At 45.3% G+C, this 27149-nt stretch overlaps 1 protein-coding gene across 1 annotated transcript in view; it reads right to left on the reverse strand.

Annotated features, from left to right (window-relative positions):
* Positions 1 to 5760: 5760 nt before the first annotated feature.
* The window catches only part of LOC137660822 (TOG array regulator of axonemal microtubules protein 2-like), a 44312-nt gene continuing 22923 nt past the window's right edge, over positions 5761 to 27149 (reverse strand). The window contains exons 6-16 of the mRNA XM_068396318.1: positions 22863 to 23027; positions 21004 to 21139; positions 19247 to 19352; positions 17755 to 17990; positions 16385 to 16543; positions 15219 to 15336; positions 14175 to 14278; positions 12752 to 12950; positions 11342 to 11558; positions 7781 to 7867; positions 5761 to 6005 (exon numbers count right to left, since the gene is read on the reverse strand). Coding sequence (XP_068252419.1) covers positions 5761 to 6005; positions 7781 to 7867; positions 11342 to 11558; positions 12752 to 12950; positions 14175 to 14278; positions 15219 to 15336; positions 16385 to 16543; positions 17755 to 17990; positions 19247 to 19352; positions 21004 to 21139; positions 22863 to 23027 — 1772 coding nt within the window. The remainder of the gene's footprint in view (positions 6006 to 7780; positions 7868 to 11341; positions 11559 to 12751; positions 12951 to 14174; positions 14279 to 15218; positions 15337 to 16384; positions 16544 to 17754; positions 17991 to 19246; positions 19353 to 21003; positions 21140 to 22862; positions 23028 to 27149) is intronic.

Raw genomic sequence — 27149 nt, forward strand, 5'->3', positions numbered from 1 at the left:
CTGCCCTCCTGCACAAGGTTCCAACTGATTTACCAAGTTAGTGTTGTGCCTGGGAGGCACAGGAAAGTATGAGGGGTAAAGAGCTCATTTCTTCATTACTAATTCCTGTTGTCATTAGTTGGAGTCAAGACCAAGGTGATTCAGAGTGAAGATGTCAGAAAAAAAGATTAAATAGCTTGAACAGGCAATAACAGCACATTGGCTGGCTATTGCAGCTGGATTACAGGTGGTAGTTCTTCCTCCCAAAGAATGGCTGGCATAGGAAACAATTTTCAGGGTGAAACATGGGATGCTGCTCAGGAGAATACAAGAAGATACAGTCGTGGAATGAATTCTCCATTGCAACAACCCTAAAGGAAGATATCCTCCCAGAAGGATGACGATAGACTCTATATTTTCACATGCCCTTATGTTTCACAGAATCACAGAATGGTTTGGGTTGGAAGGGACCTTAAAGATCATCTAGTTCCAACCCCCCTGCCACAGGCAGAGACACCTTCCACTAGACCAGGTTGCTCAAAGCCCCATCCAACCTGGCCTTCAACACTGCCAGGGAAGGGACATCCACAGCTTCTCTGGGCAACCTGGGCCAGTGTCTCACCACTCTCACTGTCAAGAATTTCTTCCTAATATCTAATCTAAATCTCCCCTCTTTCAGCTTAAAACTGTTACCTCTTGTCCTATCACCACCTGCCCTTGTAAAATCTTTTCCCCTTTGTTATTATGTTGAAGTTGAAGGGGGGAAAGGAAAAGCAGATTTTCCTTCTTCCCCTGCACCTCCCAGATTTTCAGGCTGGCTGCACCCAGTATAACATGTTCCCTTATGCTCCCTTATGTTTCTTAGTCACTGTGGAAGAAGTGTCAGCTGAGGATGAATGTATTGCTGGAAGGTAAGCGAGTGATACGGCTGGAGATCTACCCCCTGCAAAGGGTCTTTCTGTGAGGCTGCACATGAAGATGTCTTTGGTTGAGGCCAGTGCACCAGGAAACGTTCGTGCACATCAGTAGTTCAAAATGGTGTGATCAGGAATAACAATAGAAATTCACTCACTGCCACTAGCTCGGGCAGTAGGGTCTTCATCTAGGTGGCTGTTTTCTCCTGACCTTTCTCAGTTGTGGCCCACTGGTAGAGCATATTAAAACACATGGACTGCCTCCACCAGATCCCTTCAGCTCCTAAGTAGGTTCTTGTGACCTCATCACAGTAAACTAGGAAACAAATGATCTGCAATATAAAATGACTTCCAACCAAACTGATTCAATTTCACAGGTCTTTAAGGACCAAATGCTTAAGGACATGGTTTCAAGAGAATGTATGCAGATGCTTTTAATTAGACAGAGAAAGAAGTGTTTTGCTGAATGAGAAGCTAACGTGCAGCTGTGAAAGAGAATGGTTGGCTTGTTAAGTGTAAGATTTCTCACATACCTGGAATAATACACCTGCTTAAGTTTAAGAGCAGTAACTGTTTTGTACCTACACTTCCCACTGAAGGCCAGGCAACCAAGTACGTCTTTTTTGTCTGCACTGAAGTTGCAGGAAAGTCTCAGGCAAACACCTCAGCAGAGAGAAAACAGTGTGTTCCATTGCACAATGTGGATGACGTTTTTCTTTACTAACCACTGCAGGTTGATGGCATGGTATCGGCACAGCAAAGTTGTCTGTACTTGGTGACTAATTCACCTTTGGAGGATATTGTTCCTACAGCTGATAACAGACTCAGACAGGAGTCCTGCCCCTGAAATCATTTCCCATCAATCTCAATCACTCTGAAAGGCTCAGCCACCAAGGGTTCCCAGGTCAGCTGGCACACAAATGTCCAGACCCTGCCAATATTTTGTGATCCGCTTACTGTAAACACACAGCTAATGAATGTTCATTCCCTTGATGATCCTTTTGGAAAGTGGAGACATGTCTAAGAGTGTTTAAGAGGTATGTAGTACTCCAAAAACCTGATAAATATTCTGACATATCTTAAAACAGAAGCACCAGTGCCTTCAGCTGAATAAATGATGCTAATGTTGTAGAAAGACATGAGTTATCTCAAGAGCCTATTAATGTCATTACCACCGAACATCACAGTTGTTAAATATTCTGACCCCATAGCTTGGGGAAGGACAGGAACAAGACTAATGCAGATGAAAATTGTTAGTTGTTAAGGAAACCTTTGCATAATTGTGATGGTGGTTTTGTGTCAGTCTGTGGATTACGTAGGTCCACCATCAGCAATGGCCATTGCTAACCCATAATGTCCACTTAGCAGGATGTGAGACTGTGCAGCTCTTCCAGCAAATAGGATGCCCTGACTGGGAGAAATGCTGACCTGCAAGTGAAAACGAGATGTGCCAGGGCTGCTGCCCACTTTCCCACTGAGCAAAGCTAGAACTCAGGAAGGCGGTATCAGTAGCCTACAGGAATACTTGAATCCTATTTGTTGTGATGCCCAGAGAGACCGCTCTTCTAAATAGCTGGGCACAAGATAAAAATGGTTGTATAAATGCACTCGTGCACACAGACAGGCATGCACTTAAACAGAAAGTTGAAAATTATGTTTTAACAACAGCAGAGTATTACATTAGTAAAATACAGATTCTCCTGATTGTCAGGGTCCTATACTTACTTGCAAGTATCCTTGGTGATCAAAGTAACATGGCTAGACATAAAAGACAAATCTAAAGAATATATCTGTTAGGTCTCATTGCGCAGGTTTTTTCCCCCCAAACCACACATGCGCCTTCCAGCCCTTCCCGGAGAAGGTGCTGGAACACTCCTTATTGGGTTGGGGGTGTGGAAATCCATTTTCCTACTGCGTATGCAGACCCCAACTCCAGCAGACCAGGGCAGCATGGCCGCCAGTCTCCCTGTCGCGACGCAGGCGGCGAACTCATCTGCGAATAGCCAAACTAATTGCAAGAACTAAAAAAGGGACAGAATGTGGCTGGCGCTGGCAGCTGCAATTATGATTTTGATCGCACTCTTCCTTTTAGGTATTACTTTAATCATTATTGGAATACTTAACCTTCTGGCTTTTTATGGTTATGATTTATCCTGTAGTTGTCATTGGCCTTGTCTTTGCAATCGTAGACAATCACCTCCTTCTTCTGATCGCCCAGAGCCATAAACCTCCAACATGGCATGGGATACGCTTCTATTCTCTTTCCATTGTTGAGATATTGTTAAGTTTCTGTTCACTTTAGATTGTCGTTCTTTAGATTGTGTCACGGTTTAAAGCTGGGCTGGCTATTAAACCTGTGGCAGATGCTCTCTGTTAACCCTCCCCCCACAAAGGGAAAGGGAAAGGGAAAAGGGAGAGAGACTTCCGGGTTGGAAAGTTAAAACAGTTTTAATAAACTATAATAATGAAAAAGAGTATAATAATAATAATAGAAATAATCAAATATATACAAATATATACACATATATATACAAAACCAAGATCGAGCTCCCTGAAGTCAGCCACGTCCCCGCCGGCACTGCAGGGCAGGCTCCGGGAAGGCCCAGGCTGGGCCTAGCGACGGTCGAGAGCTGGATTCACGAAAGCACGGATCGGGATCGGGGGCAGCAGGAAAACGGACAGAGTCCTCTTCGGACACCGGCCATAGCAGAAAGAGAGCGAGACCCTCGTGGTCCTCCCGCTTCATACTGAGAATGACGTGGATGGGATGGAATACCTTCGTTGGTCAATCTTGGGTCACCTGCCCTGTCTGCTCCTCCCTGCAGGTGCGACCCCCCTTCGGCTCTTCACTTGTAAACAGTGAGGAATTCAGCAGTGACCTTGGTTTCTCTAAGACTAAGTACAGCAAGAGCCTTTCTGCATAACATCCCTACCAGTGCCTCAGCGATAACTACAAACTTTGAGCGTTATCAGCCCCGGAAGCAGACACTGTCTGCAAAACATGCAGTTAGTTTCAGAAAGTGTAGTTACTTAGAAGAGACTTAGCTGAAAGTAAAAATCACTGAAAGGAAAATTGGCCTGGTTGAGGCCAAACCAGGACATTCCACCCCTTATTCCATACCATTCACGTCATACTCAGATCACCACTACCTTTTCATTTTAAAATATATACAGATAACATTAGTTTATGATTCATCTCTATACAAAAAGGTTCATCAAGTTCATTTAGTTCAGGATTGTGGGTTTCCATCTGGCTAGGAGTCTCCCAGGGTAGGAGAGATGGTATGAGCTTTGTCACAGTTCGTGCCCACGGGTTGCAGGTTAAAGATGTCAGTCTCGAGGAGGTTACTGGACGCCACTTGCAGCTAGCTCCAGTCTCATCACCACTGCTTCAACCTGAAAGACACTTATCAACACTGTTAGTATTATGCAGCAATTAACATCATACAGTTCAGAATTAAGTATTCTCACCCAGGATTAGATCACCTTCAGGGACACATCGGACTTCAGCATCCTGCAGCATCACCCACCAAGTACATCCAGGTCCTTGAGCAAAAGCAATCCCACGAATGGGTTTACCTTTGCCCGTAGCAGGAAGAACCCAGACAGTTTTTCCCAACAGACTCCTTTCATGCACCACAGGGACTTTATCCCCTTCTACTGTATGTAAAAGGTCTGACTGAGCAGGGCCAGCTCGATTGATAGATCCCCTGGTGTTAACTAACCAGGTAGCTTGTGCCAAATGCTTATCCCAGTTTTTAAAGGTTCCACCCCCCATTGCTTTCAGAGTAGTTTTTAACAGCCCATTATACCGTTCAATTTTCCCAGAGGCTGGTGCATGATAGGGGATATGATATACCTATTCGATGCCATGCTCTTTGGCCCAGTTATCTATGAGACTGTTTTTGAAATGAGTCCCATTGTCCGACTCAGTTCTCTCTGGCATGCCATGTCGCCACAATATTTGCTTTTCGAGGCCCAGAATAGTGTTCTGGGCAGTGGCATGGGGCACAGAGTATGTTTCCAGCCATCCGGTGGTCGCCTCCACCATGGTAAGATTGTTAAGATATTGTTAAGATAATTACTATGTACATATCAAGACGGTGGATGAAGCTGTCCACCCTCAATGTAAGCGTGTCCAGTTTTATTTGTTGTGTGGAACAATATTAAGTTTGCTTTATTGTTAAAATAAAAATTTCTGTATAAGGGCTGCCACATTTTTCAATACTAACTTTCATGAGAGAGATGAATAATATGTTTGCCTACAACTTTCTGTTTGAAAAAGCAATAAGCATATTTTAAACTAATGTCTGAAGGCTAATTTTGTTTGAATTTATTTCTGTCTGACAAATTGCCAATTGACATATTTAAGTTGTTAAACGATGAAACAAAGAGGCATTGCCTTTGTGTAGTATTCTTCTCCTGCCTTCCAAGTGCCCAGTGGATTAAGCACATTCTGTTTTAATATGTTATGTGGTGGTGTAATGTTGTTGTTCTTATTGTGTATTGTCACTGTTAATACTATAGAACTAGTACCTACCTCATCACCGGGTGGCATTGAACACGCCAACCGAACGCATCCATTGTACAAATGGTTTGAATTTGTTGATTGTTTACAATTTTAGGATTATAGCCAACTGACTATAAAAAGTTGTATGTTAAATGCTCTTTTCCTACTTTACTATCCTTTTCTTCTCCCACCACCACGGGATCCTGAAGACAGCGACCTGAGACGACGTAAACTCTATCGGGTAAATTGCGTTCTTCAAACACACAGAATAAAACGAATGCCACCGCCGCGTCCACCTTTGCCTCCACCTGTCCCACTCAGCACCTCTCTGTCATCTTCCTGGAGCACACTAAGCCTTCACTTGACATTCAGGTCCAAAATGTCACAGAGGTTTTTCGTGACATGCAGAGGCTGGCTGGCGGCATGCTCCTTTAGCCTGGAGCCCATCTCTTGGTAGAGGCTCTTTGCAAGCCTGGCAACCACAGCCTTGACATTGCCGCTTCGGACAGGCAGGACCCTGTTTCCCAGGAAGAACCAGAGCACGGGCAGGGCGTAGCGCTTGATGGCTTTGGGTTTCCGGGGATAAACAGATGCCACGAGCGCTGCAGGCCAAGAGAGACAAGCTTCTTACCAACCTTAATGAAAACAAGTACCTACCTTTCTTTTTGGTTCTTGGAAGCCTTTTCTGGCTAATATCAGCAAGCACAAAGAACTCGATGATCCATAAACAGGCAACAGTGGCTGATCATCCACTGAACAGAACAACCAACCTCTGAGGGCCTTAATTTCTCCAAATCAGAGGCTTTGGATCCGTGATAGACTTAGTAAAGTGAATCATACACATTTTGTAAATCATTTCGCTGTCTGCTTCTGCATTACAAATGGCAAAAACTGTCAAATCGCTGTTTATTTCCATCAAGTAGTTGCCTAAACCAGCTGCTGAAGATTTTGAAGTGCAGCTGAGAGAGGTAATTGGAAGATTTCTAATAAAAAGGATGATTACTTTTTTGTGACCTTTGATGAAAAATGCCAAAAGTCTAAGCTGGCAGTTCCCTTTGCTCAGTGGCACACAGCAAACGGCAGTATTATACCACACTTCAAAGCTCCAGCCCACAAAAGGTGTGTGCTGCTTGATAGTTTTATTGGAAACACCAGAGACTAACTGATGTCTTTGGCAGAATGGTCTAATTTGAGCTTTTTTTCCTCCTCATACTTGCTGGCTTCTAATGAACAGCTGTTTCAAACTTCAAGATGTCTTAGATAATTACCCAGACCCCACTGCCATGGCATTTGAGCATCTCACAACTTTAATGGCATTTACCCTCACAATGTTCCCTGAAATAGGGAAAATCTTACACAGGGGGCTGACATTTAACCAAAAAACAAGCGTTCCCACTCATTCTCCCTGAAGTCTGTTCTCGGCTCATTTGTGGAACTGAACTATATTAAATGCAAACAAAAATTTGCTACCAATAGGCTCCTTGCGTGGCAGATTTTGCTGAGAGATCAAAATCTGAAATGGTCTGGAGACAGACTTCTTACTTTCTGTTCAGTGGAAATGTTATGCAGTAACCATTTATTATTCTGTAGTGGAAGGACCTTCATTTCCTCTACGCTGTTAATCTAGCATCAGTCATCTACAATTAAACAGCTCCTGAAAGTACCTAAAACCAATTCTGGTAAGCAGGAAAAGGGTTATGGTACCTATTTTAAAATGGGAGTCAATCTGAGTATAAATGCTCAGAGCTCAGAGCCCGATGTCGTATCTGCAATACAGGCAGGGAGCCTCGGTGCGTTGGGCTGAACTGCCCGCTTCTGCCCATCTGCCCCCAAATCCTGCCTTGCACAAAATCCTTGCCTGTAATACGTGTGTTGAGTTTTCCCCTACGCTATGACCCTCAGGCTCTGCAGGATTCAGCCTCAAAAGTTTCCAAGAGGAAAACAAGAATCCTGTGATGACAAAACAAAGTGACCCTCAGAAATACCAGTTGCCACATTTTTTCTAAAGGATGGTCGTTCGCTGTAGAAAAGGGACCTCTTACAGTCCTCCATGACCTTCACTGTGCTGTCCTTCAAAGAGAGGAGCCAGCCAAGGGTATTTTTAGCCCCTCTCCTTCCTGGAGGCAGGTCCTGAGATGCCCCAGTTAGAGCCCAGCGCTGCAGCCCGAGCGCCGTCCTCATCTCACATGCTGCACACCTCTGCAGCAGCCAGGCAAACCCCTGCCAAATACACCTAGTTTGGGTATTTTGCAGGAGGGACAAGCTCAGGACCTTCTGGTGTTTGATGAGCTACTGTCTATTGAGAGGCATTCCCTCTAAATATTCCCTCTGAAGACTTTGTGACTTAGAAGTGGAGATTAGCTGAAGCAGGTGGTACCTGAGATATGTTCTGTGACATCCAGCAGAGCTTGGCCGCTGAGGAAACACACTCGCTGGGCAAACGCTTGGAGCAGCAAGGTGTTATCTGAAAGAGAAACATTTATTTCTGCTTGCTCTTCTGCGGTTATAAGGAAAAACAAAGAAAATGGGGGAGGGGAAAGGGCAGGGGTAGCTGCATTTTGTCAAATAAAGTAAATTCCTGGCAGTTTCTGAGTCCTTTTCTTCTTCTTTCCTTCCAGCTTACCTGGAAGGATTTTAAATTCAAAAAGAAAAGCTCTCATTTCACATTTGTGAATCCAAAGGTGACTGCTGTACAAGGAGCCCTGTTAAACATTTTGCATCAGGGCCCTCAAAATTTAAATCACATGTGAGAAGTGAAAAGGTTTCATGTCCCGGAGCTTTGCGGAAGTGACCTCCTCCCTCCTCTAAGGCAAAGGGTGAGAAGGCTCAAAAGTCCACGCATCCACTCACACTTTAAAGACAAGCTCATGTTAAATCTTTAAGTTTCCTGTTGGGATCTACGGACAAGACCCCAAGTTACTCTTACAAGAGAGAATTACTGCTCATTACCAACATCATCCGCTCTTGGGGGCTCTTGTAACATCTCTGAAATCAGATCTTGGCAGAGAGACTGGAAAACAAACTCATTTCCCAATACTTGACTGTCACGTATAGTTTAGTTTTTCCTGTGCTGCCTGTTGTTGCTTTGGGGTCTTATTTTAATTTATAAACTGTTGCCTGGATTGGTCTGCAAGCCTCCAGTCTGACCGCTTTGATCAGCCAAGCAAAGCTTTTCTTGCAGGCAGAATGCGCATGGGATGCGCTACGATACCTCGCGGTGTCACCAGGAGCGGCACCGATAAAGCAGGCAACCTGCTGCTTTGTGAATGACTACAAAGCCAAATCCCAAAGTGGTTTTAAGTAGCACTGTGCTATTAAGTGCTCCTTTTTGCATGAGGCTGTCCCTAATGATGTTCTTGCAAGCGTGCAGTAAAGAACTGATCCTGCTATGCTAATTAAACTTCTGCTTTGGTAATTACACTCTTCTCATTCACCTTGTCAAACAGACACTTCACTTTTTGCCTCACACTCTTGCAGTATTGGCAGACACTGTTTCACACTTGCTGTTCCTCCCCAGAGAGTTACCTTACAGCTTCTGCTTTGAAAAAAAGCCCTGAGATCTGCAGATCTTGAAGGAGCACAAAATGTTAATTAATCGTTAATATCGTTAATATGAGCAAAAGAAGAATCTGCTTCTCCGCGCTCTCATTTTCACTGCGTTCCCCTCTTTGCTACGTTAACACCTACAGGGGAAATTTCCCATCCTCACTTGCAGAGGGCTGGTTCCTCTGGGAGCTACTCGGGCTGCTGGCTTGACTCCATGCCCTGGTGTCAGGCAGTGGCCATCTGAAGGGCATCTCTTTCATGACAGAGGACAGGGTAGGACAGATGTCAGAGGAGAGCAAGATCTATGTCCCGGTTCCACTGCAGTCAGGCTTGATTTGCTGATTCACCCCCATCTCCAAGGTGGCTCCCTCGAGTGGGATTAGGGTCCCAGGTCACAGCTAATGAATGTATGTGACCTTCAGCTGGGATGTCCAAGCCAATGTCAGGGTTAAGGTAAATAAATGATCCAGGCATTATTTGGAAGCAAATTAGTTTGTTTGTAGGTAGAATTTTGGTCTTTGGGATGGGGGGTTTTTGTTTTGTTTTGGGGGGATTTTTTGTTCTAACATCGAGAGATCAAGCAATTTTAAAACCAGCTTGCATTTTTGCATGGATCATTAAAGATGACAGATGAGGAAGTCTCATCTAAAACTCAGAATCAGAGGCAGGTCAACAGTGTCTCGAAGCAATAGCTGGGCTCTTAGCTATGAAACTCAGCGGAGCAATGGGGCAAGATGTTGCGCTCACTTACCCTAAGCTAGGAGCGCTGCACAGTCCTTTAGATTTCTGAGGGGTTTTTGTCATTTGCCACTTCATTTTAAATTGTAAAGGCAGACAATTTTAAAGCATGCAGAAAGGTTTTGCTCATGCATTTTTCCAGTAGAGCCTTCCTTTCCCCACTAAAGCCCTAGGTCTTTAATTTTGAAATATTTGTGATTCAGTTGCCTGTTTGAATTTTTGCAAATGTCCAGAAAAATGAGCAGAATCAAAAAAATATATCCCACCCTGTTTGCTTGAACCTGTCTCTGGGTAAAGTCAGTGCGATGAGAGGCAGTTGTGCCTCGCTCCTGTTCTGACATATGCCAGCATGGAAAATTTACAGTCATCTCCCAGAACTGGTGAGAGGGGAACAACAGAAAGCTCCATCCAAAACCCTGAAGGGATCTGTTTGCCGCATCCTCTGTTAGCAGGATTCTGCAACTTTCCCCAACCTTCACCCAGGCACCACAGACAATTGGTAAGGGCCATGAGCAGTACAGGTATCACACTCTTCTCCCTACTCATGGTCAGGAACAACCCTATACCTGGGACACAGCAAGGCAGCAAATTCACCGAGTTCACAAAGCAGCTGATGTGGAGAAAGTTGCTAATTCCCCTTTAAGACCTGCCTCTTCAACACTACATTTTTTCAGGCATATTCACCCAGTGCTGCATTTTCACAGCTGCCATAAATCTGCACGGCAAGGGAATTTATAGCAAATGCTTTTTGACAGCGATAATGGTTGGGCTGGAGGTGCACTCTGCAGGGCAGGTGCTCCCAGCTGAAACGAGCCTGAGCATCCCTGAGAGCTTCAGCACAACCCTGGTAGGCAGCAGAATACATGCTGCACAACCTGCAGTGGGCCATATGGTTCAAGACGCAGGGCAGATCAGGACCTCACCCTCTCCCTCCTGCAGGTACATATTTTACATCAACAGGCATACTTGCGGCCCCATGCTCAAGCATCCAGAAAAGGGGACGATAATGGGCTCCTTACCCTTCTGGAAGAAGGGAGCCAAGGCACTTCTAACCCCATACAACCTCCAGGCTGACTACGGAACAAGCATTTCATCCTTCATCTGATCTCCAACACGATCCTCCATAACACAGTATCTTATTAAATTCAAGGGCTCAGTCTTTCAATTCAAAAGGACGTTTTCATTTGGGCTTTACGTGGCTAAACTACTACCTGAAACAGCAAAAGGAGTAACTGAGTTCAAAGCTTTTCATACTGGGGTAAACGTAACAGAATGCACATCTTCCAAACCCAATTCAATAAAAACAAAACGCACGCAGTTTCCCAGGAGGAAGTGGGAAAAACAGTCATGACAGATGCTAGTCACTTCCTTCATGCTGTTCTGGCAGGAACTTCAAATAATCCCTAGAATGTCTTCTCTACTGAGTTAATAGTCAGGCATATGATCCAGGTGATAAGCAGCATCCATTCAGCTGCACATCACAACATGATACAACAGATTGGGACAGAAAGAATGCAGGCAGGACTTCAGAAACATCTTGCAGCAGCTGGATATTTCCACAGACAACAACAGCTAACAACAGACTAGGTGTTCACTTGGCTCCAAGATGGAGGAGCCGCAGCTGAGGAGAGTCAATGTTGGAGCTCAGCCTTACCTAGATGAGCAATGGATGCTTCCAGCACCTTCACAGCTGCAGCATAAATCCCCAAGTGCTTTGAGTTCAGGTTCTCAGTGACTGCTTCTACCAGAGAGACCACCACTGGGTGTAAGGCGCCTTTGAGCATGGGCGTCATCAAAGCCAGCGCCTCCAGCGCCTGCTGGTTCACTTTCTTGTTGCAATCGCGAAGTCTCAGGACAAAGACATCAAAAATCTGTTAAGAAAACAAACGACATGAAAGCTGGATTAAAATGTCTTTGTTTCAAGAAGGGATGTAGAAAGAAGTACCCAGCACTGTAAAAGATGAAGGTTATGCTTTCTGTCAGATCAGCGCTTGCTAGCACAATTTCACTCTTTTCCTGTGGGCTACTCACTGTAGTGGTTGCACAGCCTCATGCTGTTTGAAAAGATTTTCGTATTTTATTGAGAGGTTTGAGTGGGGGCAGGGTAGATCATATGGTGTTTCCCTTTACCTATAAATCATTAAATTAATCCCATTTTAATAATGCAAAATAGTATCTTTGGTATAGAGGTATGAAAACAGGTTTTTACGATGCCCATTTTTCCATAACGTTGTCTCAAGTACTGAGGGTAGTTTTGATTTTGCCAAAACTGTGGCTGGATGAGATCCAAGTTTTGTTTTATCCATCTCAGAACCTGCATCTGAAGGAATGCAGGGCTCTGATGAACTCTCCAGGATCCAGACCATTTGTCTAGCTAACAGGTAGCCTTCTGAAGTTTAATGTGCTGTGCAGTTCTCATTAGAGCAGGTTCAGTCCCTTGACAGCCACATTATCAGGTATCATTTTCTGGAAAAGGGGAAAAAAGCAGCTGCTGGGAGGAGAAGGAAGAGAAGATCTATCTCTAGCCATTTTCCTCCTCTTTCCAAAGAGTAAAGAGGACCCCCAGGAAGGGTGAGAACAGTCTTTCCCAAGCAGGAAAGGGATGAGGACAGAAGTGAATCAGCAGAGTCGTGTCTGCGCAAGACAAGATAAAGTTTACAGGACCATCCTTTAAAAAACATATGTTTTTTTATATCAACCCAGCCTGATACTTCTCTCCCTCATCCCAACCCATTTTTCTTCTAGGGAATAATTGCCAAGCTTTCAGTGGCTGGATTGCCTTTATTTCAACCTAACTGGTAGTAGGAGACATCAAAAGCTACAGCAACAGTAAATTCTGTCATCATCTCATGAGCAGCACCAATAGGCACCTGCCAGAGAAATACATCTGGACTGAAATTAGTTGCCCTGAAGCCTGGAGCTCAATTAAATTATTTGGGGTAAGAAGGGACCAGCCTGTCCCAAAGGATTAGTACGTAGTGCCAAGACACACTGAGTTAACTTTACTGCTACAGGCTTGGGAAGGGAGCTAAGGGGAAAGGAGCAATAGAGAGGCCCTACATACCTGGACAATGTTAGTGGAAATGAGCTGGGGGCTGCTTTTGCATTGATCTAGGAGCAGCACCACTCCCTCCATTCGTGTCTGAAACTCCTTGGCTGTCAGGAGCTTGTAAAGCTCCTCGAGATGTTCAGTCTCTTCCACAGTGCGACGTGGCATGTGACGGACTCTCCGACGGGGTAAGGCGAGTACGTCAGAGCCAGACCTGAAAGTGGAAAATAAAACAAGGTAAGACCTTTTGGAGATAATATCGTCAGTTAATCACGAGGAAAACATCTCAAGGAGACTTCCTAATGATGTGATTTCAGCTAGGTCCTGATCTGAAAAGCAACTTTGATCTCCTAACAATCATTACAGGAGACAGTCTGCAAGTAACATTATTGCTAGCGCTTACTCAGGAAAACCAAGGCACTGAGGATGAGACTCGTCTCATTTATCTTCAGATGTCTTCCCAGGTACTCATCTAGCATCCCTTTGTGGGGAAAATAGGCACTACTTCAAAGTTTAAATGCCTCATCTTAATGGAGGTGTGTGTATTATAAGGAAATTAATTACTCTGGAGAAGTGTCTCTCCAACAGGTATGGGAATCTGGATACAAGGCTCAGATGCATCTGAACAGATGAATCCTACCCAGAGAGATTAAGGGGCATATCTGAAAGGATCCAGAGGATCAGTAACAGAGATAAAAACAGAAGCCAACCATCCCGCTACTATGCTCATCTTATTGCTTCCCTAGGGACTGGATCCACAGCTTAACAAACCCAATGGGAACAATTCTCTTGGGTCAGCCTCTCTCTGCCATGAGCATGGGGAGATCCTAACTATGCAGGTGAGGCATGTGGTCACCTTCCTGCCACTGCTGAGCATGTGGCGATGGGTCTGAATGACAGGGATAGCTACAGAAAAAGTCCATGTTGAGACATGTGTCGACCAGAACTGCTCAGGGATTGTTTTGCTCGTACTGTTTGAGGGACAGAAAGGAATGATTCAGCCAGGCCAAACCCCATGCATGGAAAGTGCTATTTTGGGGAGTGGCATCTTGGTTCTAGACTGGGACTTCTCATCAAACCACCCATCTAAAAAAGACTCCACTCAGATAAGAATATCCCGATTGAAATTACTTGTCCCAAGTCAAACTGCAGAGACACAACCCTTGCACAGCCTCTGCAACACTGTCCTCGCCACTGCACTGGATCTTCTGAGCTGCAACCAGTGGTTGTCACTTCCTCTCTCTCAATTTTTGTGGAAAACCTTCCAGAGAAGTTGTGTTCAGACTACTGCAGAAGTAGACATTTTTTATCATAGATGATTTGTGGGGCAAGAAAACAATCTCTGGCGCAGCTCGTCTTCACCAGAAAGATTTTACCGAGGAAGAGACAGGTAAAGCTTGTCACGTGCTTTGTCAGATAGAACAGAAGTGCTCAGTACCTTCCATCAGAAGGCAAGTGTTCCTGGGCCATCGTCAAGTCGCCATTCCTAGACTTCCTGGGGTCCTTGGCAGATGGAGGTTCACGTTTATGGTCTTCTAACCCCTATATATATGTATAAAAGAGCATGAATCTATAGAAGATAAAATAGGAAACTACTTATTTAAAACACACGTTATAACCAGGATCTCTGCTACCAAGAAAGGCTTAGCAAAACATTTCATATCTTAGAGAGGGAGACAGGCCAGAGATTCAGTGATGTCTACTATTAGTTTTCAATAACCCAAGGCAGGTGACAGGTGCTACCATAATGGGCAGCAATATAAAATCCCAAATTCATTAGTCTGCAGCACAAATGGGAATAATGCGAACTGGTAGGGAACAAGCCTTCTTAAAGGGAAGAGCGGGAAACTTTTGGACTCTCTGGAGGCTGACCCATTCTGCTGGGAGTTGATTTGGTTCACACTCACTCTCCTATTCCTGCACAAAGGCCCATTCCTTCCTAGAATGTAAATGGCGAGGAATGAAAAAAACATAGGGATGATTTTCCACTGGATGCTGAATTCACAAAGCTTCTTCCAGCTCCACAGTGCATGACAGCAGGGCAGTGTTCCATGAAGACAGACAATATATGCACTAATTATGATTGCCTTGTGCATCTTCTGTATATTTGGAAATTTTCTTGGCACTACTACTTCCTTCACCTGTTGCAAAGACCCCATTACCTTCAGAAGCACCATTCTCACTTCCTTGCTTTATTAGCAGGGGTGGGGGTGGTGTTGGGTTTTTTATGCTTGAAGGTAAAACCATTTTCTCCTACTTCCCTTTCCTGTTTGTGGCTGATATTCAAAATACACCCACTTTATTTCTAGCCATACTAGTCCCTTCACTGTCTGCACATAAACAGGCTAAGGATCAACAGTCCATTCCCAGGAGCAAAATGATTCAGCGGAGGAGGAATGAGATAAAGATTAGGTATGTTTAATCTCATATTAGCAACCTCAGTACCTGCATAAAGGAGACATTTCTCCTGCCAGACACTTACTTTCTGCTTAAGTGTTGCCATTACATCTTCCAAGTCACGTGAGGGGACAGCCTGTTTCAAATACCTATCAAAGTTTTTATCACTCATCAATGTATTCAGCATCTTCTGTCCATAACACCTAACACAGGAAAGAGAAATGAATGATTGTCTTTTCTCACTTGTGAATAAACAAAGGAAAAATGTTAATAAAATAAGCTGATATTTTAAACTCGTCCTGTGTACTACCTTCAACTACCTTCATGAGAAGGTATTACCTATTCAGCAGAGAGATATTTACCTCCACTTACTGCCACTGCGCAATGCTGCCAGCTGAACACAAGGGGAAAGAGGAGAACACAATTTCACTCTGAAATTGTGGGTATGCTTCCGTGGGATCGCAGGATCCCGTGGGACGAGCAAAGCCCATCTCCTGCTTTGTTGTCATGGCTTATTTGCAGTGGCTTGCTGCCATTGCACAATAATTTACCTGTCTTTAACTGGCGGAGAAGCTAGGACAAATCACCTCATGCTTACTATTTATTATTCTACACTACATGTATGCGCATGGGCAGCTAGTTGCTCATGTGTTCTTGCCATCTATTAATAGGAATCTAAATTAATAATCAAAGTAAGGTTTTTTTTGGTTGTTTGGTTTAGTTTTGCTACTATGAAACTACAGCTATCTTCAAGAGGAAATTTGGAGGTCCTTCAGCCACAGACAGCAACATTATACAATGATTGGGAAGAAAAATTTGTGACTACCTTAGGCAACCAAATCTGCAGAAGGATTTAGAAAGACTGAATACATTGGTTGAAGACAGCTGGCATTTTTCTAGGACAGCCTTAGCCTTACCAGAAGTAAATGTTTGGGATCATTCAGTGATGAACACTGGCCAACGCTTCAGCTTCGCATTGCGCACATAAGACCAAACAAAATTGTCTGACTGACTATCTGAGCTCTGTTGATCTGAATAAAGAATCATTCAAGTCTCAGGAATTCGGCAATGGTCCTTCTTGCTGGAAAACCTCATGTTACCCAGTACAGTCATTTCCCCAGACAACATTATCCACACTGTGAAGTAACTTTCTTAATATTTACTCTACCTTCCACTCTTCTGTGGTTTTATGATTTATGGCCAGACATCAAACAGTTTTAAAATTTTAGGAGGTGAAATGAAGATCATCACCTCGTGTCCTGATGACAGTCCTGAGCAAGCTTCACCACCGTGCGCACCAGCAGGTCGGTACTGCTACGCGTGCCCGACAGGAGCTTCTTGGCTCCGATTTTCTCCATCACGGTCAGTAGGTGTTCGGCCGCACATTTCCGCACCAGGACGTTGCGGTGCCTGGAAACAAGAGAACAAACGCTGGGGCAGAGGGAAAAGGAGGGCCAGAAGCACAGGCCTCGGTTACAGCATGGTCCCTGTCATTGCTGGGGGAAGAAGGCATGTGTTCTTGCTGTGATTTTAGCCACCTGTAGAGGATTCTGTCCTCAGATAAACACAAAATTGGTATTGTACAGAGGTGCTACCTGTAAGGAAGAGGGAGGAATTTAATCTCCCTGGACTGTTTGATACTCAATTTCTTTCCTGAAACTAACTCTGAGAAAGAGGGAAATGGAAGACAATTCATGCTGATTCGTTAGAGGGCTCCCAAAACACAGACAGAACTGCAGCAGGACTGGGGCTTATTCCACTCATTTATCTCCAAATCTGCAGATCCTTGAAAAAAACAAATGGGGCGAAACACACTGTGGGGCATGAAGCTGCAGAACATCAAGCTATGCAGCCAGTTTGTTCTCTGAGCTTGGCAAGAGGTACATTTGAATGCTTTAGCCTTTTCAAAAGCTGAGGAAAGGATAGCAGTTGTTTTAGCCAGGTTGTCCTTTCTAGAGGACACTATCAGGCACAGCACCAAGACTTTAAGGCAGCTTTTTCTTCAGCTATCCCATGGCAGTCGGCCTGTGAAGGCACCTGTAAAGTGGCTCACCATCTCAAGGCTAACATGCAGTATCAATTTGAATAGAAAGAGGAGCTCTAAGGACACGGCAGTCAGACAGACTCCTCTCGGCAGGAGCTGCGCCTGCTGAGCAGGCTTTGCTGCGCCCAGTGGCTTCTCCCCTACATGCTCTGTGCCCCAGCAATTAGCCTCCTTATTTCTCAAGTTAATGGCATAATGATGATGCATGATTTTTCCCAGCGCCTCTGTGGTTAGAACTGCAAAATATCAAAGGGCGCTGGCTGCTCGAACTGCCATTGTTCCTCTTCCCACAAAGCCACAAGCCTGTATCACCACCCTTTGCAGGAACTTTTTCTTCCCCATTATTCACCACGTCTGGGCAGCGTTGACAGACTGTGAGAACAATTAGGCTGCAGTAGGGCAGAAGGAGATGACAAGAGAAAGGGAGTGAGGTTGATCAGAGAATCTAATCACCAAGTTCCCAGAAGACGGAGGAGAAAGGACCCTTCCCTCCCATGATTCCCCTTCTGCCTCCCGTCCCTTCCCCCTGCCCACACAATTTAAGGTGAAGGATATCACTAAGAGAAGAATGACATACTGGACTCCACTAGCCATGAGAGCAGTCATTGCTCGTGCAGGAGTCACGTTCTGCACCATGATCTCCAGGGATCGATTGGCTGCTTTCCGAATAAACTTGCTCGAGTCCCCCATCTTCTGGAGCAAGACCCCAGCAACCTCATCCACCCTGCAGTCCATGTGCTTCTTCATGGTCCTGAAGAGCTCTCCAAGAGTGCCGATTGCAAAGCGAGACACCTTTGAGCGGAGGTTGTTCACCTGGGGAAGACATGAGGGGAAACATAAGAACCACCCTGTAAAGAACATCAGTTCCCCTAGACAGAAGTCCCAGGGAACAACATGACTTCTCACTCTGTCCTGGTGGAACACAAGAGCACGGTAAGAACAGAAGGCCACAAGCACAGAAACACACCCTGATATCAACTTCTTCTCTGGCCTCAGGCCCATTTATACAATACCATTTTAATGAGACTACAGGCCTAAAAAATATTGTTTCACCTAGAACAAAGTGTGCTACTTAGCCCATAATGTGCCCTGCTTTGATTTTAGTCCCTTTTATTGAAAACAAACAAATAAAAAAATTAAAGCAAGGGCTGTTTTTAAACTACAAAGGCACAATTCATAAAGACCAGATAGAGGAAAAGTAGCACTTTCCTCCTGTCCAGAAATGCAGCACTGGCAGCTTGAGCACTCAACCAGGCAACAGAAAATACGGGCTCAAGTCTACAGACTAATTCGCAGCAGGGACTTGAGTCCATCTGCTGCTCTGTCTGCTCAGGAGAACCCCAGCTGTTGGACTTAAGGCACTCAAGGATCCTGGAGATGACATGCAATTACAGCTGCGACCAGGGGGGTTTTACAGCATTCAGGGCTGCTCTGGAGTGACCCCTGCTTCCAAAAGGCTCTCCCACAAGGGTAAGGAAGAAGCATCTGAGAGTCACGTGCTTCATTTGAATGATACTTTGAAGGAGAGATCAGTGCTTCTTTCTGCCAGACTTAGTTGTGCCTGTTAATAAAAATGTCTCTGCACGTGAGTGTGTAGAACAGAGAGGAGGAAGTTTCCTCAGAAGTATAAAAGTTACTCCTCTCCCAGGTGACAAGTGATAGGGCGAGAGAAAACAGCCTCAAGTTGTGCCAGGGGAGGTTTAGATTGGATATCAGGAAAAATTTCTTCACTGAAAGGGTTATCAAGCATTGATTGATTTGGGCTGTGGCAATTCACCTGATTAGTGTCTCAGTTTCTGCATTTGTATCTTGCATTAAAATGTCACCTAGCTCAAAGAGGAGAGAGACAGATGCTCTGCATGCCAGCAAATACAGCCGTATGTATAGACAGATCATATAGACAGGTGACACAGCAGATCATATAGATAGGTGACATAGGTATTAGAAAAATGAGCACTAAAAATAGTAATGAAGGCAGACTCTGAGCACACACATAAATGAACAAGCAGATATCTACTCTACGCCCATGTACAAGGAATGTGGGACACAGTTAACCACAATATTCTTACCTCTTCGATAACTGCCAAGGAAACATCATGAAATCTACAAAGAAGGACTTCTGAGTGGCAGATAGCCAGGTGCCTGATGCAGATGAGTCCCTTCACTTTCTGCTCCCTGAAAGGCAATTACCAAACAGATTGATTTTTCTCACCTCCCAATAACGAGGCAGCTCTGAAATTACCAGGGTGTCAGCTCAAACAAACAATGGTAGCTGCTTCTCATACACCACTTAATTAATTATCATGGAACTCGTTGTCACAGGATGCTGTGGCAGTCAAAAGCGTACATTAATCCAAAAGGCAAATAGATGGTTTCAGAGTGGATGGGTTAATTTGTGGCTCTTAAAGAAGACAGCCTTTCTGAAATCCCTGGCACACCAAGTCTCTATGTCGCTGCTTCCTAGAAGCTGGGACACTGTGCCATGTTTGTGCTTCTTGTACCCTCCCCGTACCCTGTCCCTGAGATACAGTCCCGTCCAGTTGTTACTGGGGCATTTTCCCTCTTTGCCACCCCAGAGGGCCGTTCAGGAGTGAAAGCCTGCACTGCCACTCCATAGCTGAGTTTGCACCCTGCAATCTAGTCGTCCCCCCTTGTGCTCAGCCCACCCCTCCGAAAAAAAGAAAAGGCAGGGTGTCCTTAAGGATTGCACACCTGGGCAAGAACAGCCAAAATGCTGGATTTTCCAGAAAATCCCTACTTGAACTGACACCCACAACAGTGACATGTTATTTAAAAGGAGTAAAAACCCGCCTCTTTGTGAAGGGCCTGAGCTACGTGAAGGCACACAATGCAGTCACTGGTTCCCCAGGGCTGCAGGGCAGGACCGGGGACCCATCCCCACTGGGGTCTCTGAGTTTAACCCGGACCTCCAATAGCTGCAGCAGCTCTCTGCAGCTCACAGGACACCAAACAGGAACAGGGAAGAGAAAGAGGAGAGGAGCAAAACAAAGCGACCACACAAGGAGATGGAAGATTTTTCATGGTTATCCCAGTGCGAATGGAGCCCTCATGCGTGTATGCTGACCCAGAAATCAGAAAGACAACCAATATCTGAATAGCCTGAAAGTCGTAGCGTCTCCTCCTGTCTGTGCCTAATTTCAGGATACACTGTGATTATAAACAAAACATCTTTGGTCCATATTAAGCAGTGAGGGGGAAAAAGTTTAATTCTAAAAGTGCAAGGTGCCTAAATGATTTTTTTCTTTTTCCTTGTCTTCTGCCACGAGCCCTTCAGGAGAAATGACAGGCTGAGCAACTCAACCGTATCTCAGTCCGTTTCTCAGAAACAGGAACTCCCTGTAGGCGCTCCTGGGACTCACGTGCAGGAGGTCACAGGGAGGCCCTGTCTTCTGCTGCTGCTGCCAACAGTGGGACCAGAGACAAATCCTTGCTCAGTCCTACTGAGGCCAGTGGCCCGCGGCCCTCAAATCTCTAAACTCAAGACCACTTCCATCCTGCTTCTGGCTTCAGCCAGCAAATCGTCTTGTTCCACGACTTTCTCTCTTCCCTGAAGATTTCATTTGCAGCTACATGGAGCAGAAGGCAAAGCTAGGAAACAGCATGGACCTGCTGTGGCTGTAGCAGGGCTATGGACCAAGGCAAATAAAAGGCTGCTCTCACATCTTTATACTGTGACTGCTCTGGGGTGGGTTCACTAGTTCCCTTTGGACATCTGGGCTGTGTGGGCTCAGAGGCACTAGAAAAAAATGTTTCTAGCTTACCTTAGCACTGAGAGAGAGAAAGAGTGAACAGGGGGCTTTCTTACCAGTCGTTGCTGCTGAGCCATGTGAGCGCATTGAGCAGCCCCTGCTGTGGGTGAGGGAAGGGTCTGGCTTCCCGGGTGTCCTCACTATCCTGTCCCCACTCCAGGAAGTCCAGAGCAATGTCCGGCAGTGAGTTCACTGTAAGGAGAGGGTCAGACACTAGCATCGCATACCCCAGGGCAAGGCACCCCCTCACCGAGCAGACAGCAACCCAGTCTCCCAGCCAAGATTATATGTGGGTGCAAACTGGCATTGGTTCAGAGACTTCCCTGCTCTCTGGCTCATTGCTTTCCCCAACACCCACCCATCTCCCAGTCACCCCCAGCTGGGCACCAGCTCCTTGTGTAAACCTGAGAACTGCACACAGAGCCAGCTCCCTAGTCCAAATAGAAACCACAGCCAGCTTGAAGATCCCTAGTGCCACAGGGCTCATGCTCACGGAGAGCCAGTGCCGCCCAGCAGGACTTGCTCCCCTAGGAGTAAGCTCCTGAGATGTGCACATACCTCCCTGTATCACCTCCCTGCTACCTGGAGCCCTGGGGACAGAGGCACCCTGTAACTTTCTGAGGTAAAACCTTCAGCTGCCCCCAGTGAGCACCGAGCAAGAACAACCAAGTCCCTCCTTGTCGGGAAACACAATCTCTTGATGATAAATAAACAAGATATAAGAAAATTCAGATGACAAATGCGTTTCTTATGAAACCTATTTGTCATCAAAAGCACCATAGGTCAAAAACTTCATGTCTTGCCCTCAAAAGCTCATTTTCTAAAGTGTAGATGAAACACCTGAGCTGTCTAAAAGTATTGAGTATAAATATTGCACAGAGGCTAGATGAGATGCTATGGACTCTGTAGGGTTTTTACTCTACCTTGTGTGTTCTACAAAGCATGGAGGATGGAGGAACTGTAAAATCAAAAATATTCAGATGGGGACTAATTTGGGTGTCACAGATATCACAGTCACTGCCATCAGTGATGTCACTGCACAAGTATGTACGTTTAAACATCTGTATTCAATATGAATGGAGAGCCGTGTCAGGCTAGTTCTGGTCAATTTTGAAAATCAGAGTAGCATCACTAGAAAAGAGCATCCAAAGTATCATTCCTAGCTGCCTTTTCCTTAACTCACGCTACCCAGGATCATAACATGAGGTAGGTGACCCCCAAAGAAGAGACAAGAATCACTATCTACTCACTATCTGCTGTATATTTACTGCAGGTAGCAAGCAGTCTGGGAGCACCAGGCAGCCTCTCAGGTATGCCATCTGCTACACACAGCCACTGTATTTGGGTGCGGTGACCGAAAAGGTGCTGCTTGTTCCGAGTTTGCATTGCAGGTGGTGGGATGAGAGAGGCTAGAAGCCGTCAAGCACTTGTAGGTGCAATGCCATGATTGTACCAAGTCACTCATTTCCATGCAGAGACAACCCTTGCTGTGATAGTAGCAAAGCTGGCTGGAGACCCTGACAGCAGCACAGGCAGAGGGCCAAGATGGTGAGTGGCTAATTGATCATGGTGGTGCACATATGTGCCCAGTGAGCACAGCCTGCCAGGCTGCACCCAAGCTCAGCCCTGCAGTTACAGCTGCCTCCCGGCACCAGTGTTCTAGTTTGGACTGTCAGTACGGGCAAAAGCTAGAGCTTAAGCTTTACCACTACTTTATTCAGCTAAACTTTCCAGTGGATCTGAAAGCACCAACTGCTCTGGTATCACCAAGCTGGCGTGGATCCAAAGCAGGTTTGCTCTCAATCCTCAGGACAGGCTTTGGACCTCAGATCCTGCCTGTGGTTGAGGACGAGGCAGCGTGTGCTCCCTGTGCAAGGAAAGAGCTGGTGCAGGGGCTGCAGCGGAGCGCGCTCACCTGAGGAGTTGCATGGGAAGCTGCCACCCTGGCTGATGGTGGGGATGCTGGGCAATGAGGGCCTGTTGACCCGCTTCCCCAAGGCAGTGCCAGCGCTCTCTCTGTGTGTGTTGCCCGTGCTGGGGCAGGTGGAAACTGTCCCATTGACAGGCGGTGGGCCAAAGCCTGCAGAGACCCAAAAGGTCCTTCTAAGCGGAGAGTGCTGGACAGGGTGGCTGTGGGCTTGGAAAGGGCTAGAAGCCTTGCTGGAGCTGGGTAACATCCCTTTGTTGTCCCAAACAACTCGAAGCATAACAGTTGCATACTAACGTGGGACACTGATCACAGAATACAGTGATGCTTTCCCTAAGAAACGAGGAAAACTCAGTACTGCTTTTCTGTTGCTTTGCCTAATTTCCTTTGGAAATTGGAAATCAATCCTATTTGAACTTCCACTCAGATGCAAGTGTCACAGCCTTCCAGTGCGATTTCATGGACATTTGCAACACTATGCAAATAGCAAGTGAACATAAAGGCCCACAACTCTAGCGACCACTTACTTTCTTCGGCTGCATCCCCATGGTCAACACTCTGTGTAAGGAGCTGCAAGGACTTTTCTTTATCTTCTTCCCTCTCTCTATGCAAAAGCTCCACCGCTCTCATTCGATGTGGCTGGATCTTCTTCTGAGCTGACTTGGACAAGGTAACACGGATCTAGTTGCAATGGAAATACATCATGGAGCATAAAGAGAGATACACAAACGATACACAACACCTCATCAGGAACACAATGGTAGAGTGTCATAGTCTTTAATGCAGCTCCATACACATCCCAATAGTTTCAGAATAATTCCTCCTTTCCGCACCTTGGCATACAATGACACCCAGTGATGTGTAACACATCATTGCCATAACCTAGTACTGGTCCAAAATACTCCTTCTCAATCTACAGCAGGAGGGCCTGCTTGAACCAGGAGAGTCATAGGAGTGCTCCAAGACGTATGAAGAGCTCACAGGAGCAGTGAACATGCAGTTCAGTTCCTGCAGGCCAGGGCAGAGGAGTAAAACCCATCTGCAATAACCAGCAATGAGAGGTAATTTGCTGTTTCCTAACACTCACAGCCAGTAATTGCAGCTGCTTCTCACTTCCTTGCTTCTGAAGGACTCAGCTGCTCTCTGAGAACACGAGTCCAAAAAAGGAGTCATGTGAAAACAAGTTTGAGACACATTGCTCTTAACGAATAGAAACATTGAGAATGAGAGGGCTGTGAGATACAGCAAGAAAGGTAACCAAGGAAAAGCAAGCTCTCCCACTTTATTTTGCAGCCTTGCTTACACTCAACATTATAATCTTTGCTTCTGTGCTTCTGAGCATGCACTTTGCACACATTCACTGATGTGGAACTTCCTCTACCATTCACCTCTGCTCTCAATTGGCCTTTGTACATAAAGAACGCTTCTTGCATAACCTTAGCACCATCTCCCAACCAGTGACATCTGCACCAGTGAAAATAAGCAATTGCTCTGTATCTGGCAAATGTACTCCCAAGAGAATCTGCTCCCCAAGAGAAGAAGATTATGATTTTCAGTGACATTTTGCTAAGCACTGAACGGTCACTGAAAAGGCAGCCTGCTCACCCCTGTCCTTAGCCCTTACCCTTCCATTGCTGTCCTTCAAATCATTGTCACTCAGAAGATGAGGGTTCAGGAGATGATCCATCTCCTTGGCCTGGCTGAGTGGGAGGCCTGTTAACGGGGGCACAGGTTCATGCAAATGTCCAGCAGCCTGCACACCACCAACACCACGATGCTGGAGAACAGGCAAGATGGGTTCCAGAGGCCGGAGCTCTGATAAGACACGGGTACAGACTGTGTATGAGAACAGCAAGGAACAAATAACATTTCAGGCAGATGGGGTACTACCATATTGCCCTGGCAGCAGAAAGGACATTGCTCTCTTGGCCATCAGACTCAAACCTACTGCATGATAAAGGAAGGCCGCAGCCCTTGGTTTCTGGTGAGCAGCTGTGTTTGACAGAGAGGAGCAGAGATTTCCCTTGCCAAAAAGGTTCTTGTCTGTTCCTACCCATTTGGCTTTTAGTAAACATCCTCTTTTTCCCAGTTACTAAAATAACTCCTGGGTTTTAATAGCTGTATTTAATAGCCTTTGTAGAGGTAAGAATCTACATTTCCTCCTCTTCGATGGAATATTTTAGAGGGCATTTAAAGAAAAGCTTAGGATTGTGAGAGTGTTGTCAAAGACAGAATTAGGTTCTTGAAGCTAGAGTTCATTTTCCTTGAGGGGTTTTGTTCTGAATTGTAGCAGATCAGTGCACTTTCTGGGCAGCCCCACTAAAGGCTGATTTTCTTAATGGGAATAGCACAGTGCAGCTCATTCTGAAACACTCTCCAACAGAGCCGTTAAAACTCAGAGAACTAATAATTCCTTACATGGCTTCACAGATGATAAAATTATGTGATAGCCAAGCAGTAAAAAAGGAACAACTTCCTTAAATCTGTATTGTTTTTCCTGCTGAATAGTCAGGTCAATAATAAGAGAGAGAGAGAGAGATGGTTTAACGATACAGCTCATTTCTAGTCCAGAATGTATCCAGCAAAAATGTCACCTTACTTACTCAGCAATACTTCTCCCTAGTTGCACTCAGCATCCTAGCTGCATATCAGCAATAAAGGAATCATTCCTATGGGGCATGCCCATTATTTGGCGGGGCACGTCCATTATTTGGCAGAACACTGAGCTGAGGGACCAGTGGATCTTATCGCTTTTTCTGCATCAGCAAAATTATTTGTTAAATTCTCATCTCTCCTATAGCTACAAACCCACAGATGGCAAAGGGACAGCAATGGTGTCATTGAGGTTTTCAACTTGGAAGTATTGTCTGACACAGATGCCCCAGACACTGCATTTTGTCTTGAAGAACTCTTACTGCTAGTGATAATGCAAGGCAGGGAGGCGGGAGAAGCCAGTAGGCATTTCCTACCTCAGCCTCAGTTTGCAGTACTGATAGGGGAAGAGATTTGTAATAATAAACCTAGCATATGTGGTTTGAGGTTGGAAAAAGGAAATATCAGTTCATTACGCAGCATTTAATTTAGGCTTGTGCTTTACGAGGACAGAAAGCTCAGATCCTGCATTGGCTGCATCCTTTTGTGTCTTTCTCTGTAAATGGAAAATTCACAAGGACTTCCTATCGCACACGGTTTCACTCTTTCTCCCAGTGCCAAAATACGCAATGTTGATTAATCTACTTCAGATCTCAAAGGGTTTGGTTTTTGATTTGGAAAATCAGATCTCCAAGGGTTTTGTTTTTGAAAATCAGAGTAGCATCACTAGAAAAGAGCATTCAAAGTATCATTCCTAGCTGCCTTTTTCTTAACTCACGCTTGTAAAGCTTCTCGGGCTGTTCAGTCTTTTCCACAGTGCGAAGTGGCGTGTGACGGACTCTCTGATGGGGTAAGGCGAGTACGTCAGAGCCAGACCTGAAAGTGGAAAATAAAACAAGGTAAGACCTTTTGGAGTTAATATCTTCAGTTAATAGCGAGGAAAACATCTCAAGGAGACTTCCTAATGATGTGATTTCAGCTAGGTCCTGATCTGAAAAGCAACTTTGATCTCCTAACAATCATTACAGGAGACAGTCTGCAAGTAACATTATTGCTAGCGCTTACTCAGGAAAACCAAGGCACTGAGGATGAGACTCGTCTCATTTATCTTCAGATGTCTTCCCAGGTACTCATCTAGCATCCCTTTGTGGGGAAAATAGGCACTACTTCAAAGTTTAAATGCCTCATCTTAATGGAGGTGTGTGTATTATAAGGAAATTAATTACTCTAGAGAAGTGTCTCTCCAACAGGTATGGGAATCTGGATACAAGGCTCAGATGCATCTGAACAGATGAATCCTACCCAGAGAGATTAAGGGGCATATCTGAAAGGATCCAGAGGATCAGTAACAGAGATAAAAACAGAAGCCAACCATCCCGCTACTATGCTCATCTTATTGCTTCCCTAGGGACTGGATCCACAGCTTAACAAACCCAATGGGAACAATTCTCTTGGGTCAGCCTCTCTCTGCCATGAGCATGGGGAGATCCTAACTATGCAGGTGAGGCATGTGGTCACCTTCCTGCCACTGCTGAGCATGTGGCGATGGGTCTGAATGACAGGGATAGCTACAGAAAAAGTCCATGTTGAGACATGTGTCGACCAGAACTGCTCAGGGATTGTCTTGCTCGTACTGTTTGAGGGACAGAAAGGAATGATTCAGCCAGGCCAAACCCCATGCAT

Source organism: Nyctibius grandis, chromosome 1 (genome assembly GCF_013368605.1).
Source record: "Nyctibius grandis isolate bNycGra1 chromosome 1, bNycGra1.pri, whole genome shotgun sequence".
Classification (NCBI taxonomy): domain Eukaryota; kingdom Metazoa; phylum Chordata; class Aves; order Nyctibiiformes; family Nyctibiidae; genus Nyctibius; species Nyctibius grandis.